This window comes from Chlamydotis macqueenii, chromosome 12 (assembly GCF_036417535.1).
Source record: "Chlamydotis macqueenii isolate bChlMac1 chromosome 12, bChlMac1.mat, whole genome shotgun sequence".
NCBI classification, from domain to species: domain Eukaryota; kingdom Metazoa; phylum Chordata; class Aves; order Otidiformes; family Otididae; genus Chlamydotis; species Chlamydotis macqueenii.
The window spans coordinates 22,311,284-22,328,602 of NC_141567.1; the positions used below are offsets into that span (position 1 = coordinate 22,311,284).

Sequence of the window (17,319 nt, forward strand, 5' to 3'; positions counted from 1 at the left end):
GAGGCTGAAGGTCACCAGCTCCAGCAAACTTCCATTTTATTTCTTCCATTTATTTTCTTCTGAAAGTTATTTTCCATTCTCCTATTTAATTTATGACTGGTCTGACTAGGTCAAGTTGAAAAGGGTTTTATTAATGCCTGAGATGGAAGGATTTCTTTCCAGAGGAAAAAAAAATAGAAGTAAATTATTTCTTCGCTAAGGAGTATAAGCACACTGAACCGTGATTGTCCTCCTCTGCCTGGGCTCAGTTCCACAGGTCACACATCTACTGCGTTCAGTACCAGCAAGAGGGGTCCTGTCGAAAAGAAGGCTTCAATACTCTTTTCCCCCATTTCGTGCTTCTCTGCCAGCACTCCCTTTCATGCATGCCTAGGCTGGGATGACCACAGCCTCCTAATGCATTTTTAAATGCCATCAAAACAGCACTGGAGGGGTTAGAGCTGCCTACTGCATGACAAAACTCCACTACAAAGCTGCTCTTTCACTTCCTCCCGACTGCTCGCTCTTCTTTTACAGAATGCCCTGCATCTGTCACTTGCAAATAATCCATCATCTTTCCCTACAAAGGCCTGAAGAGCGACCTGTTTTGTGATTTTGCAGCCAGCAGATTCATCTCAGTACTGGTGTCATTTTGAACAGTTCTCCATGTGAGATTGAAGCAGCCTGCCTTGTTTGTTCATCATCCCTTTGAAACGATGTTCATTTCTCTAGCTGCACTTTGTCTAGGTTGGAGATAACAATAACGCGTGGTGGTTTACACCAAAAGCATAAACCCCTCATTTATACTTCAGATCTGTGTCCTGATTGCTAGATTGACACTAAATAAAGCCCATCCTGTAGTCAAACAAGCACAGGCTCAGCCATCATTCTACGTAGTTCATACAGTAGCTTTGTTCCAGCCTCTGATAACACCACTGCAGATAATTTACCTTTTTTCCACTTCTCTGCTGCATTTCCCAGGTTAGCCTGTTCTCAGTCTGCTCTCATACAACAGAGAAGCTAAGCGTTTCAGAAAGCAGGCTTCCTGGCTGCTTTGGTCATCCTTTCTTTCTCAGTTGTATTAAATAAACGCAAGCTATTGGTCATTATAACACCTGCATAAACCCTAAGATGGAATGTTATTTTACAGATACCAGCCACAAAAGTATTGCGGTGAGTAACATGGCAGGTTTTTGTGAGACTTTCCTAGATATTCCTAGCCATTACATTCAGTTAAATTTAATGTAGAGAGGACGTGTTCAAATATACCGTGATTAACACATTTTCTGGGACTTAAATAGTAGCGCAATTACAAAATCTTCCCTACTGGCTCTAGAAAGTACGTTTAGTGCTGCTGCTCCCTAGTTTTTGACGTAACTCCAGAACTGCCTCTTCAGGTAGCATCCCTTTTCAAAAGGATTTTTGATGCCCATTTCTCAGCTTCTATGGCATAGTAAGTGTGGCTTAAAGTAAGCCTAAAAATACTTTTCTAACATTTAGGTAGAGAAGAGCACAAAATAATGAAAACTACAATGTGTGGTTAGCTCAGGGCGTACACATCTGCAGTGCTTATCTTCCCCATGGTGGGCCTCTGTACTGCTATTAAAGCTGCTACTTCTAGGCCTTTAATTAAAAGAGTCCAGTTTATAATAGTGCATGCCAGCTATATTGTAACTATCTCCTCACACACACAAACGCAAACCACGGATAGCACAAAATAAAAAAAAAAAACAAACCACAAAGTGCCCAAGGTATTTGGTACCATCTGACTCCATCAAGCCTCTGGTACAGGAGTCTTTCCTTAGCTCATTTGTGAAAATACAGGTGTTCAGGCAGTTCTCAAGGAAACTGAATTCAGCCAAAAACTAAAACACATAAGGACTAAAGGAGAGAGCAAAACATATTCCCATGGCCTCATGGCAGTCAAGGACTTCTACAGAGACTTAATCCATTTTGAAAAGCAGGCAGTCAGACATCCATTAAAAGCAGACATATTTGACAGTGAGTTGGTCATCCAACATTCTACTTGTTAAACAGGATAACCAAAAGATCTGGAAGGGCTTTCTGTGTCTATGAAGGCACCAGCAGAGATCCATTACAAGGAATCAGCAAGCTAAACTCGCCCATTAAACCTAATATTTAGAATCAAAGAAGGGTTTGGGTTGGAAAGGACCTCTAAAGGCCATCCAGTCCAACCCCCCTGCAAGGAGCAGGGACATCTCCAACCACATCAGGTTGCTCAGAGCCCCGGCCAACCTGGCCTTGAATGTTTCCAGGGATGGGGCATCCACCGCCTCTCTGGGCAACCTGGGCCAGTGCCTCATCACCATCAAAGTAAAGAATTTCTTCCTTGTATCTAATCTAAACATACCCTCTTCCAGTTTAAAGCCATTACCCCTTGTCCTGTCACTATGTGGCCTTGTCAAAAGTCCCTCCCCATGTTTCCTGCAGCCCCCTTTAGGCACTGGGAGGCCACTCTAAGGTCTCCCAGGAGCCTCCTCTTCTCCAGCCTGAACAGCCCCAACTCTCCCAGCCTGGCCTCACAGGAGAGCTGCTCCAGCCCTCTGATTATCTGCGTGGCCTCCTCTGGACCTTCTCCAACTGGTCCACATCCTTCTGCTGTTGGGGGCTCCAGAACTGGATGCAGTACTGCAGGTGGGGTCTCACCAGAGCGGAGTAGAAGGGCAGAATCACCTCCCTTGGCCCAAGCTTTATACATATTTTTGCCAAAACACCCCATGGAACTGAAAGTATTTGTTATATCTATGCAGCCCAGTACAGCTCAAGTTACATCAAGCAGTTGAAAATATATTTCGTATTAAAGGGCAAAGTTCAGGCCACCATCCTCTTATATATGACTAGAATCATCTAGGTTGCCACATGTATCATGAACTGACAGTTCTTTAGAACTCTTGGTTAGAGCCAAAAAAGAAAAAAAGCTCACAATATGATGGTTGGCTTGCAGAGATACAAAACAGATTAAGTAATTGTTCCCATAATCCATTAAGTAGATGGATTGGATTATTAGATTGGAGAAGTCTTCCTTAATAGAATACTATGGTATAAAGGTTGTCAGCTCCGGTTTAGACCACTTGCTGTGATCCTTGAGAATAGTGAAAATGGGAAGCTGAACTAGGAACAAAACCTCAAGATTTTACACCAGCCTTCTATACGGATGTGACAGAAGAACTTTAATGCAAAGAGACAGATACCTTTGCATCCCTCTGTGTAAGAGACACTTAGTATCACTCATCTGATCATACAGCAGGACTACATCAGAAACTTATTTAAAAAATCAGACATAGGTAAATATATATATATAAATACAGGTGGGTGTGTGTGTATATATATATACACCACCTTGATAACAAGGGAGAAAATCCATGTCTAATCAGAAATCCTACCACAGCACATTGTGAATGCAGAAAGAATGCTTTTTACGTTAGAATGGTTTCCAAACATTTGATTTTGTGAACGTGTGATGTCCAAATACAAATCAAAGATACTCCATGAATGCCTATCCTCTGTGCAATGGCAAGGCTCAGTACAACAGTGCTGTCGGTCTGCTCTGTAAAGCTCCAATTTAAACTTAATTTACCTATTTCCTATGTCACTTTTTTATCCACTTGGAGAAACAGAAGTGTTCACAATCACAGCCTTCTGACTGCTGAACAGTTTCTTGGCATGTAGGTAACCTGTAACTTACAGCAGCTTTCCAGCAGAAGGCCACTTACAGGAAATTATATCAGCCAAGATGACGTCCTAAGACCAGGGTAAAAAAGATGAGTGGTGAAAAACTATGTTTGACTCCTATGTCTGTGAGGAACCACTTAAAAAAAGAAAAAGAAAAAGGAAAAAAAAAAAAAAAAGGTTTTGCCTTCTACTTCTTGCCTTCCACTTCTTCACAGGAAGGAGACCTTCAATGACCAGTCTGCATAGTTTCTGCAGCTACTTTCCAAATGCTTCATGTTAAGTTACAAGTTGTATGTTGTATTTCCTGGGCTGCCATGAGGAGTTCCAGAATTAGTGTCAGCCTAACGATCACAGTCCATCACCCACAGCTACCGGATTACACTGCTTTCACCTAGTCTGTCTGCTTCACTAGGTCCAGATGCTTAACTCATCTTCCGGTGTGTTGTAGCTAAGGTAGCACAAGGACATTGCAAACAGAACAGAGCTCTCTTTGGATTATGTACTAAAAGAATCAGTGTTCTCAAAAGACTCCAAATTGTTTCAATAGATCTCACCTCTTCAACCATGTGCTTGACCTTCTTCTGTTGGCAGTGGACCATGTCATCCAGATGTTTGATTCGCTCTCTTAGGCTGGCTGCCACCTCCTCCAAGTGCTGTGACCTAGCAGAACACGGAAGAATTAAGCACGTAAGTGGGGAGCTATGTGGTATAAGCAAATAAGAACAACCCCCACAGTTCCCCCATAAATCTAGAAGACTAGGTTAAGAGGTAGGCAAGTCAAATTCCACCGAGGGATGTCAATTTGTCCAAAGTACATTTTAATGGCAGTCCTTTAGTCCAAGTGGCTGTCTCCACCCAGGTTAACTCACCTTTGTCTTGCATACTGGCGGCTTACTCAGAGCCTGAAGTGCTGACAATTAAAGAATGTGACAAAGCTCATCTCCTTAAGATGTTTGTTTTTCCTTGAAGTCAAAGGCAACTAGATCTTTATCATCGGAAAGACACATTCATCCTGACTTATTACCACCTGCAAACGTTTTGGAAATATGCACTACAGGAAGGCCAGGAAGCACATCTGCTGGCCTCCTTTTAAAAACTCTCCTACTACAGGGAAGCCATAGCAGAACGTTAACTGGAGTCGTACGAACTCGCCAACAGTTGGCAGGAATTGCTGGGGATGTTTGAAGTTTGCATGTATGGCTCTCTAGATAGATTCTGCATTTCTTCAAATCTGTTTAACGCAGAAGTCGAGCACTCACAGAACTCCTGCCACAAGCTGGTTTGACAGTTTGCCAGAAAAGTAGTTTTAGGATACGCAAAGAAACAGCAGGGAAGCTTTTTGATAAGATTTTGGCCTTGGGAGCCTCTGTTTTTATCTGAACTTACAATTCTTGGAATTCTTCAAAGAAAGCAATTGCTTGCTTACAAGATAAACTTCTGTGCTCCTAGGTTCAGGACTAGAAAGAATTTGAGGAGTGGAGGAGGGGAATCCAGAACAAAAAGGCTTTTTTCATCTTGGTCTGTGCACAGCGTAAGAAACTGCAGAAGCTGCAAACAGAACCACCATTCTAAGGCAAAGCAGCAGGTGGCAGACTGTATGACCTGGTTCCAGGGAATTACCGAATTGTACGCTGTTTCCTCCCAGAAAGCGTCTCTGTTAGCAGTGAAGTACCCTGCAGAACTATAACTGCAGCACTTGGACAAGGACTCAAAAAATCATAGCTGCAGGTTTTTCAATCCTGCGTATTAAGGTCTCACAAAACCGCAGTTTACATCTTGATTGCAATTGTGACATATTTGGTCTCTCATTGAAAGATTCAGAGTTTTAAGCACCGATAGCAACGGAACAGATGTCCTTCCTCAGGTGGAGCTCAAGCGTCTGGTCGGGTACAGACAGGTAAAGAGAACTGCAGAACAGACTGCAGCCTCTGAACACAGACTCATTGCTTGCGTTGGACAAATTCCTCTCTGAACATTGCCTTTGCCCTTTTTACTGCCGCATAACTTTTCATGCTGAGCGAGAAGAGTATCTGGTATCCAGAGGTAAAGGAAGAAAGCAATTACCTTTCACCTCCATATTCTATGCTGTATGCAACATCTGTTCACTTTAAATTATTATTTTAACAGGCTGCGCTGGAAAGCCGTAATTACCTCGAAACGGGACAAGCTGGTCACAGACCAGTACAACCAGGCAGTGAGGTGCTCTCAGCAGGGACCTCCTTTTATGTTTATGTTTCTACGGAACAGTGGGATGCCAAAACCTTAACACTAAATTTCCGGGTGCCGCAGAAATATGAGTATAATCAAGCACAATTATAGAGCCTCTGCTCATAATTCATCTTTAGCCACTCAAATAGCGTCATATAAACCTTTGAGTGGCGGATGCAGTTTTCACTCCAATGGCAGTTACGCTGTTATACTGCTGGATAGATTTCTCTTGAAGCTTTGCCTCTGGCTTTGCTTGAAGCTTTCTTTTGCCTGGCCGTGGTGGTGCCAGTCTCACAGAAGCAGTAGTGGATGCACATGGCACCTGCGGGCACAAACAGCACAGCCAGGTGCCACCACACCGCCAGTTGAGAACCAACATTTGCAGAAGTCTCACTGCCAGTACCATCACCCTTGCTTTCCCCAGATAACCTCATAGCTTATTTCTGCACTGAGATGCTACGACAGATTTCTTCCACACCTTCATTTTGTTCAGATGCATATGTTCACATGCACCGGGTGTGTAGACCTGCCCCTCTGAGCCTCAAATATATTCCCCACTTTCCTTCCTTTATACCAAAAAAGACACCTCTGGCAGTTATATGCAGAACTCTTGCGCTCTTCAAGAGTTCACCTTTTCAAAGGGGATGTCCCACAGCTTAATACAGGAGACAGAATGTCTTTTCTTTTAAAACTGTGTTGAGCAGTCTAGAAGGAGATAGTGAAAGTATTAATAGGCAGGATCATACTGTGCTGAATTTGGGAATGAAGAGTTAAGAAAAATGCAGCCCACAAATACATCGTGACTTGTTCCATCTAAAATGTACTCTGCATGCTTGCAAATGACTTTTCAAGAAAGATGCTGTGCTGGTTTTGGCTGGGATAGAGTTAATTTTTTTCTAGAGTAGCTAGTGTGGGGCTCTGTTTTTTATTTCTACTGAAAACAGAGTTGAAAATACTTCAGGGATGCTTTTGTCATTGCTGCGCAGTGCTTACACAGAGCCAAGGCCCTTTCTGCTTCCCACACCACCCAGTGAGTGGCTGGGGGTGCACAAGAGGTTGGGAGGGGACACAGCTGGGACAGCCGACCCCAACTGACCACAGGGATATCCCACACGATACAGCATCACGCTCAGCAATTAAAGTCTGCAAGAATAAGAAGGAAAGGGTGTGGACATTCAGAGTTATGGTACTTGTCTTCCCACGTAACCGTTACGCGTGATGGAGCCCTGCCTTCCCAGAGGTGGCTGAACACCTGCCTGCCGATGGGAAGCAGTGAACAAGTTCCCTGTTTTGCTTTGCTTGCACACGTGGGTTTTGCTTTACCTGTAAACTCTTTATCTCAACCCACGCGTTTTCTTACTTTTATGATTCTCTCCCCATCCCACTGTGAGGGGAGTGAGCGAGCAGCTGCGTGGGGCTTAGCTGCTGGCTGGCGTTTAACCACAACAGATGCATGAAAGTGGTTTTTGTTGCAAATAATAATCCTCTTGATATTTTATATGTAAATAAACTTACATTCAGATGGACAATCCCTACCAGAGCACAGTTTTAAAGTCAGAAAAAGTAAAATTCAGGTGTCTTCAAAAACAAACCAACCAACCCTTAAAGTTTCCTAGCAATACCAGAAGTTCCACTGACAAGACATATCTCACCTTTCACTGTCAGAGTTGCTTTCAGATTTTGCTCCAGATATTTGCATTTCATTAAGTTCGAGTTGTTTTTGCAGCTGGTGACGTTCCTAAACAAGAAATGTTATCCTTCAGTTCTGCATGACTCAAAATGTGAAGGCTTCACAAAGCATCTTTCATTGCAATTCAAAAGATCATTTGTGAAATTAAAATAGAAACTGATTAAACAAAATTCATGCATTTCCTATAGCCAGGGAGCACACAATGCATAATAATAAAATCAAATTCCCAGCTATGCATGGAAATAAGATCAGAGTTTTCCACTTCCTATTCAAAAATGCACAATTGTACTTGAAACAGAATTTTTTTTAATAAAAAGATGAGTTATCACAATCTTTAACTACATAAAAGTCAAATTTTCCATGTTATCCCTGCAAAAAGATCTCTCAAGCCAAGGCTCAGATAAAAGGTGTGGCTCTATTTTCTTCCGCAAAATATTCCTGTGATTTTTTAGGTGTCCACCAGCATGGTGCCCGTGAAGATCTATTAGGACTTGGGGACTGAGTCAACACAAATTAACAGAGGAGTCTGCTTTCCACTTCAATGGGAATTTAAGAGGCATTCAGTTTTACTCTGCAAGTGTCAGCCAGATAAGAACAAATTCAATAATCACCGTGAAGAAACTCAGCTGTACTTAAGAACTCTACTGCAATCCTTTCTTCACTGCGCGGTACTTACACCTTGTAGGCTGAAGCCCACATGAAGTCAATGGAGCTACTAAAGGGGCATACTGAGATGAACGATTTCTCATTGTAATCACTAATTCTACTCATAGATTTGCAAGTATGAGACAAAAGGGGCTCAGCACAAACGCACATCAGACTAACCAGTCAAACAAGATTTGCTTATAAAAATCTGTTTCTCAGTAACAAATATTTACCATACTAAACTAAAGTTGGTGAAAAAACACATCACTTGTAAGAACAGAAGATCGTATTCCCTCCGCTTACTAGAATGCTCCCTGCTTCTGTATTTTAGATAGCAAGGCACAGATCTTTAAAGATCATGAAATGCATGCTATTGCATTAAATGAGAAATGCCAAAGTACATCCAAGAGCATCGGAGTCTTTTGGAAGGGCTGCTCTTACCCCGTTTAGAGTGACGCTACTCAGTCTAAGGACTAAACTGTAACATTCACTCTCAGGAAGATGGACAATCCCAGAAAATTAAGAGGAAATTTCACTATAGCTGTTTGAGACAGAAAATATAAAGCTTCTTCAGATACCTGAAGAGGTTCAACAAATGAGATTCAGACGCAGTGTACTATGCAAGGAGAGGTACTGTCATACTCTCAGGCTTAACAATACATTAAAATAATAATCACCTGACTACCAGTCTGAGTTCTGCCCTGGAACAAAGTCCATGAAAGAGAAGAAGGAAAAGCAGGAAATAAAAAGAAGCAACTGCTAGCATTGGTTTTACAGTAGTGCTGCCAGTGTCACAAGAGGCAAATGTCTCATAGCATTTCTGCTTCTAGGGCTTTAAAAGTAAATTGTCAAAAATCTGCTCTCAGTTACAGTTAGGTAGGGAATATTTAGCCAGGAAGAAGAACTAATTAAAAGTTTTTTAATGCTATCAGGAAAGAACTTAAATTTTGGATTAAAAGGTAGTAAAAATGTTTTTTTTCTTCTCTCCTCAAAATATTCTGAGTCATAATGTAAATAAAATAGATGGCTGCAGGGACAATTAAGTGGCTGCTATATACCCACAAAAAAACCTCAAAACATTTCAGTCTGAAGCTTTCAGTTTCGCATTTCATCCACACATGGAGAAATTTGGAGATACTATACCAATGAGGACTACAAATAGCTAAATAGTAAGGTCTGTTCGTAACTAAACCACGTTTTAATGGACCTACCAACAGCATTTCTAACAGACTTTGGATCCTTTGTGATTACTGCTTCATTAGGCTTAGGACACCTTGCACGCTGAAGGAAGACTGAATGGTCTTTTTAAACTCTTTCTTTAAAATAATGGTTAATTTACTAAATAAACTGTCACACCTTAGGCAGCCCTGACTGTGAAGACCACTAGAAAGTGAGAAGAATCACTTAATCCCAGTGTCTCTGCGGCAGTCCAAGCCCATTTACTTCCACGCATACAATAACTAAGAAAGATGCAAGCAGCAATGGTATCACTGAGCAGGATACTGAGCAGCAGAGGGGAAAATAAAAAAAAAAAAAAAAAGAAAATCAAATTGCTGCCATGCACTTCTGCGTTTCCTTTAAAGGCAGCAATCCATTAACTCTCATACCTCTTCCATGCGTTCAATCAGCCGGTCCAGCTCACCAATTCTCTGGTCTTTCTCCTGTATGCTTGTTTCTGTGATCTGCATCTTCTTATTTGCCTCTTCAATAGCCTTCAGGAGCCGATTCGTTTCCTCCTTCAAATAAGAACATTTACAGTCATATGAACAAGGAATTTTCTTTTTTATTTTTTTTTCTCGGCCATAGAGCCAGGCTAATAGCTTTTAAACAGAGCTCAAGGCTTTTCACTATGCCTGCCTGTCTGGAAGAGTGGTGACCCTAACGGTGAACTGTACACAACAAAAGATTTGGGGCACTTTGAAGTGCACAGATATTTGTAAAGCATCGTTAGGAAAATCTGAGAAAAACTTTTACCCATTTCTTAGACATTTGTGGTATTTGTTTTCCCTTCTGAGGATGTTGTGAATTAATAGCATAAGAAAAATATGGTGTTGCAGAAGATAGCATTTTAAACATCAAAGTTCACCACGTTTAGCTTTGTACTTTCCTCACGTATAAAACAATATGAATAGAAAGAGACCAGGGAATCAACTTTCAATCTCAGTCATTATCTGTCTTCATCAGTTAGAGAAATGCAATCACCCCCAAGGTTTTACTTGGGGACAGAGGGAAACCAGGAGACAGGAAGAGTTCTTGCTCCAGTAGCATCAAGTGAAGTTGTTCCCCCTCCCCTTCTTAAACTATCACCAAAACTGGACATTATATTTTCCTTTTTTTTTAAGAGAATCAGAAGCTAAAAAAATTCAACTTACTTCATTTTAAATTTTGAAATCTACGTTGTCATTACTGTTTCGTGTTTGAATACATTCTTTTCTCAGCCCTACAGCCTTTCCTACAGGCTTGGACAGCTCAGTAACTGTGGCCTGACAGTCACAGGCAGGATGAAGGAACACGTCAGCTCAGGAGTATTAAGTGGCTGAGAAACAACACTCAAGCGAAGCACCACTCTTACACCCTGGCTCTACGTACCAGGAGGATTTCTTTCTCAGCTTTATGTTTCTGCTCCTCTTCTCGCATTTTTTCCTCATACTGACTGTACAGTTTTCTTGTCATCTCCCTCATGACTTCAGCATTGGCTTCCTGCGACGACTCCACCTATGAGAGGAGAAAGTCAACCCATCAGTCAGTCCAGCACTGCTGGCAGCAGGAGAAAGGGAGTTCACATGATGTGACAATAACACTTCGAACTTCAGCTCCACCTTGTTATAAATTTGACACTGCTGAAGCAGATTGAAAATCTGAAAAATGCAAATGAAATTTGCATCAAGACAATTTACAACACTCTGCCAGCGTACAAGTCATCCAAATTTGTACAAGTTACCGTTTCAACACGCTTCATGTTGTCTGAATTTAACTAGTCATTGCTTATGCCTCTTTACTGAGTCCTTCCAGAACAGCCTCCGAGTCCCTTGGCTTGTTTCCCCATTGGAGAGATACTGTCTCTCCCCATTCTGCAGAAGCTTAGATTAGAGATGGTCTAGACTCAACTCCTGTTTCTGAATGACCATGAACACTCAAAGCAATAATTACTTTAAGCTGGACCTTAACAACTCTTTGTGTAGGCACAAGAACTGCGGTGACCACAGAGCAAAGCAGATCAGGGAACAATTAGACTTCAAATTAATATGCTCAGGGGTGTGGAAGGGTTAATTTTTAACTGCAGGACCAGAAACTTTACTACTGCTACCAGGGAGGAAGGCAGGAATAGTAATTCAGAGACAGGATTTCCTCCTTATGTTGGCTCCAAACAGCGACAAAACCACACCCTCAGTGGTTAAACACCAGATAGGGTATCACAGCTTACACCCAACTACTCTGTAAACCACAACAGAAGCAAAGTGACATAGCTGGGCCAGGCTTAGTCCTCTCACTAGAGATGCTACAAATCAGACAAGGTTATAGAGACATGCTGTGGGGGCTACAAAACTGTCAGGAAGAGGAGGAATACACCATCATCCGGGAGAAGCGTGAAGTGTTCCCTGCTGATCACTGCGGTTTACACAGCTACAAAATACCTGGTTCTGACAATTAAGCTTTTGGGGGTCGCGTGTTTTTTTTTCATTTCAAGGACTGAAAGTCAACAACACAAAACCTTCCACATTTCAGGAGGCCTGGAAGAATAGTTATCATTCAGACAAAGCCAACAATCACAACCCAGCGTCCTTAGGATACCCTGAACTGGAATATGACCTCTGGCACTGTCTCTCATTCCTTTGCTTATGGCTTGAGCAATGAGGAGAGTGAGAACAAGCATAAAAAGGTAAATGCATCGGGGCATCTGTTAAAGGCGTCTCAAGCAACCTCTCTAACCTCAGTTATTTTTGTGATTGTATACATAAACTGAACCTACTTAATAAGCTGCACGGCTGTGTTCTCCTCCCCAGAAAATAACCATGGTATATGGTAAGTGACTGCTTTTCACCCGTTAACCTCCAGATTCCACACCACCTCTTACATTCACCCCTGGAATTAAATCCCAGATGTCCTGGCATCTTTGAGCCACAATTTTATGTTTAACTTTCAAAGACAGCAATGAAGTATTTTATCCACTAACTGTGTAATAAAACTGCAACTTTGCCGGCAGAATTTAAACTTTTTCCTTGTTAAGGCAGTGTATGTATTCTGCAGACCCTGATGTGCTTGAAGAGAAACAAATCCTTAAGCATTCAGCTGAACGGGGACTAAACCTGCACTTCTCTGCCCTTCGAAGTGGACAAACTTTTCCCTGACTTGTTGGTGCACGTCCTTAAGATTCAAGTAAAGTCCAAACTGCTGTTTTGAAATCTTAATTGCATCAGCTTTGCTTTCTTCTTTTAATTGGTTTTTCCTTCTTTTTATTTCCTGCTGACAACAGCGGGGACAAAATTCAGGTGCTTTTATACCCTGTGAAGCTCCACTATGAGAGGAAACTGGAACATGAGTTATAAGTTGAAACACACTTACAGTTAATGTTTTCTCTTTTAGCCATTCGTCACTAAGTGTGAATGCAAGTCACTAGAGAGCCAAAAAGAAACATCATCTCTGACAAAATTAAACATGAATAAAGCAGCAGACACCTTAGTTTCACAGTGACAAATTCTGATACAGTACTATGCCCAAATTAGTCTCTTTTGAGCCATTTTAAGAGAGACACAGGATTCCAGAAGATGGTTTTTTTGGTTGTTTTGGTTTTCTGTATTTTAAATGAGATTACAGGAATACATTTGGCAGATGATGGGAGAAAACAGGCAAGCTTTCTGGCACGTAAAACATTCCAGTTTGCATTTTATTCCCTCGCATTTCTCTGACACAAATAGCTTCATTCTCTTTCCAGGGTACTTGCCGTTACAGCACGTATCTGCTGACCATACGCTCCTGTGACTTAACAGATTACCTATTAAAAATTGTGCAATACCCAATAAACAAATCCAACATCAAGAAATTCTTATACGACTGCATGGAGTTATACTATTCCTTTACTTACAACAACGGACACCGATAACCATTTAGTGGTTTGAATTTTCACCGGCCAACATCCCTGAACGGCAATCCCGTATTACGGAAGGACTGACCGGTGCCAGCTGCGAGTCTTTGTTAGTAAAACAGTATTGATTCACAGGACCATGTCAGCTCTAGGGAATGGTGAAGGCGTGAAGAATGAAGAACCCTTTATAAATAAGGCCAAAGAGTTCCTTTAGCATGCTCCTAATGTCCTTACTGTGCAATATTTTTAGGGGATTTTATATACCGCACCTTTAATTTCAGTAACTGATTTTCAATTTGTGCTGTTTCCAGTTGCTTCTGCTTCTCTCTCAGCTTTTCCATAGATTGTTCATGTGTATGTTTTAAATTCCTTATTTGTTCCCGTATATCTGTGTTCTCCAACGTAACATCCACTAGAGTTTTCTAGGAGAAAGCGCAAACCACGTATTAAAAATCACACATAATTTGTTGAACTAATATAGTAAAGAGATTATGGAACAGAACTTTTAAGAGTTTCCTGATGTGTCAAGGTAGTGTGAACAGTTTTGCAAGTCTTAACATTTAAAATTATGGCTTTTGTTGTATTTAGTTTGCTAGAAGGTATTTCCATGAGGAACACGCTCAGGGAAATCAAGTCCGGGAATGCTACAAAAAAATAAAAAGAAAGGACCATGGATACATTTCAGTATGAATGCTACTCCCAACAATCTTCCTTTCTTCTCTCCAAGGGCCAGGCTATACATATTGAATACACTCGACTGAGAAAAACGGTGACATACAAGACAGCAGGAACTTTAAGTTGTTCAGCTTAGATATGTGGGGATTTTGAAGTTTTTAAAACAGAAAATTTATGTCCACCTTCTCCCTCCCCCTGCATTTCCCAGGAATATGCAGTCTCACCAGTGTTAGCATCCAAACATGCCACTTCCATGTCTGCTACCCAGCGAGGGCAGGAGTAAGGCAGGAGATGTACTGTTTTGCACAATACAGAACAAATCACATTTTCACCTCAGGTATTTCGTAGAGGCATCACTAGTGGCATTAGTCTGCTGCAGATCAGTATTGCTTTATTGTCCACTATTTTTAACCAGGTTTTTAAAAAACACAGGTGTTGGATTTTTTTTTTTTCCTTAGTTTCCTAATTTAGATCTCCAAGATTAGATATCCTGCCTCAGATATCCAAGACAGTACAGTATGGGCTCGTTTAGTGTTAGAATCTGTATTTGTCATCCACGTTTTATGTGTGCTTTTAAATCCATGTCAGAAAAGGCAGTTGTCAGCTGGGAAACAGCTAGTAAAATGTACCTGCAAGTCTATTGATGCTGATGTCAAGGAGCTGTTCATTTCACTAAAGCTATCTAAGGCTGCGGCCTGCACTCGCACATGATTCTCTAAGGATTCCTGATGAGCATTTGTGACCTGAGCAGGGAAAAAAAAAAAAAAAAAAAAAAAATTTCATATAGAATAATGATCAAGTTTACCTATTCTTTCAAAGGGAGTGACAGAAGAGAAAGACCCCGTGGTTAATTTTCACAGTACTAGGATGCTTAAAATATACAGGCCTCAAACCGTGTTCTTGCACCTCAGAAACAAACAAACAAAACTCAGAAACCCAGTACGCTAACAGAAATAAGGCACAAGTACCTACGTTATTGCTGGTCTGTAATCACTGTAAAAGCTGCTCTTTTTGAAAGGAAAAGAGGAAACTTGGCGGATGTCTACTGAGAAAGTTTATGTACGCAGAGCGGGCAGATTGTAAAATGTTACAGAGGGAGAAGCAAAAGAATGCAAGAAATGAGGAAATCTAGAAAGGTCTGGGTGAACTGCAGAATAGTCTTCATTAGGAAGGAACTGACTAATCAGGTACGGAAAGAAGCAACATCAAGAAGACTAGAGGATGAAACAGTACAAAGCAGGTAGAAGTCAGCAGAGAGCTTTGTTGTGTGAAAATTTGTCATCTTCTGTTATGTACACACATACACTTAAAAACTGGAGAGAGGGAAATAAAAGCAGGGTAAATTATTATGAACTGTCCAACAATAAAAAGGAAAATATGTTACTAACGGAGGCCAGGCCAGCTCACATTCCTGGATGGACCAGATTTGTTTTGTGATACAAACGTAAGAACAGCAGGGACTGACACAGAGAACAACCAGCGTTTAGTAACCAAGTCTACACAGATTAGGTCAGCGCAGGGAGCAGAGGCCGAGTAGTTACCGTTAACCCTATATAAACGTATGCTCATGTAAAAACAAGCCAACAAACAAAAGCAGAAATGCTCTGGATGGATTAAGTTAGAAGATAAGAACTTGTGTGAAGAAGCATGCTGCCCAGGGTAGGATATTGGAAGTACAAACTTCAAACAAACTTCATGAATGAAAGGTAGTCCTGGAAATTGGTGGGGGAAAAGCACAGTGGTTCAAAGCTGAAGCAAAGATTATACAAAGGATTTTATACAGGCTCCCCAGATAGCATGGAAGATGGCAGTCACGTAAAACCAAAACCAAAAACCAACCAAGCAAGCAAGCGTATATTGCTATGTAGAACAACACTTGTGCTTTCTTTCAGGCACTCTAAAGCATAAAAATGGGGGAGGGTGTCTCATAACGTGCCATTTCTGTCAGAAAGAGTGCTCCATAAATTGCTAATTTGCTTCAGAACTAGAGATCCTGTCAGAGCTGGTCAGAAGCCCTTGATTAAGGGAGACGTTCAGGCTCACGCAGGATCTCTGCTGGTCTGACAGAAGATCTGGAAGGGCAGAATATCACCACGGCTACTCAGTAATATCCGCAGCAAAGAGGACAAAACTGTGTCTGAATCAGCTTTTGCCTGGACACGTACTGGGTGGGGGACTCACCTTGGTGGCATTGTTAAGGCTATTTAACAGAGCTTACAGAAATTCTGTTTTCTCTCCCTCCTCCTCTCAAGTCAGGGTGATTTTTTTTTTTTTTTTTTTAGATGAGTTGCCACAGAATAAAAGTACCAGTTTAACAGCAGGTTCTGATCTTTATACATAACACAGCATGCAGGGAACGGACCATCTCCAAGGAGAGGATGGCAAAACGGCACAAGCCAGGGTCCCCGTAGGTTGGCGTCTGAATACCTTTAATTGCCAAAGCGTAATCTGAACCAGGGCTGTGAAAATCAATGTTGAATATAAAACCCCCTGCAACTTTTCAGGGAGATTTTTTGGCCCAAAGAACTGAGCAGTTGAGCATGAAGGACACTTCTACAGTGCAGCAGCTTTTATTGCTAAAGCAGCAGGTCAGAAGAGAGAGAGGCCACTGAATGACCACTGAAAGGTTCCCCTCAGAACCAGAAGTTAAGTAATTTTTAGAGCTGTCACGCACTTTAATACTAAAGAACATTGCTACTTCTTTTACTGTAGTGTTTATGCAATATAGTCAGTAAAACAGCAAAATCTGTTGAAACGACACCCAGTAGCACATTGCTCCTAATTATTAAGTTATTTATTCAATTCACCTGGCAGCTTACTGGCGCAAACATCTCCACTACCAGTACACACAGAGAAGGCTATCCAGATCATTCTTTTATTTCCAAGAAGCAGGCAATCACTAATTCCATATGCAACAGTACCCCTGTCCTGCTTTACCTTTCTGGAGAAAAAAATAAGGAAAGAAATAGAAGTATACATGTCACATAGAACATTGAACTGCAGAGGTAAATTATTTCTGTTCTGCTGAAGAAAAAAAAAATATAAATAAATAAAAAAGGTTTCTAGATAACACCAGGACAGTTATTCTCACGTGCTTTCCCTACAAATGAATGTGTACTTACTTTGAGTTCATTCGTGAGCTGCTGTATTTTTCGTTTCATTTCATCATATTCACCGTACATTTTCCTTCTTACTTTTTCCAGAGTTGCTCTCACCTGGTGTCAGAAAAATCAAACGCCTTTTTCAAACTTAATGATAAGACTCTTTATACTAAGACATGATTGGGGTTTTTTTTTCTGTCCTTCATTGTTACTTTCAGTAACTCCCATTATTATTCTACCTTTTC

At 41.2% G+C, this 17,319-nt stretch overlaps 1 protein-coding gene across 2 annotated transcripts in view; it reads right to left on the minus strand.

Moving 5' to 3' along the window:
- MYZAP (myocardial zonula adherens protein) overlaps positions 1-17,319 on the minus strand; it is a 46,009-nt gene that overhangs the window by 11,334 nt on the left and 17,356 nt on the right. For both annotated transcript variants that reach the window (XM_086756977.1, XM_086756976.1), the window contains exons 4-10: positions 17,096-17,188; positions 14,603-14,716; positions 13,568-13,720; positions 10,805-10,930; positions 9,823-9,951; positions 7,533-7,618; positions 4,227-4,332 (exon numbers count right to left, since the gene is read on the minus strand). In XM_086756977.1, coding sequence (XP_086613103.1) covers positions 4,227-4,332; positions 7,533-7,618; positions 9,823-9,951; positions 10,805-10,930; positions 13,568-13,720; positions 14,603-14,716; positions 17,096-17,188 — 807 coding nt within the window. The remainder of the gene's footprint in view (positions 1-4,226; positions 4,333-7,532; positions 7,619-9,822; positions 9,952-10,804; positions 10,931-13,567; positions 13,721-14,602; positions 14,717-17,095; positions 17,189-17,319) is intronic.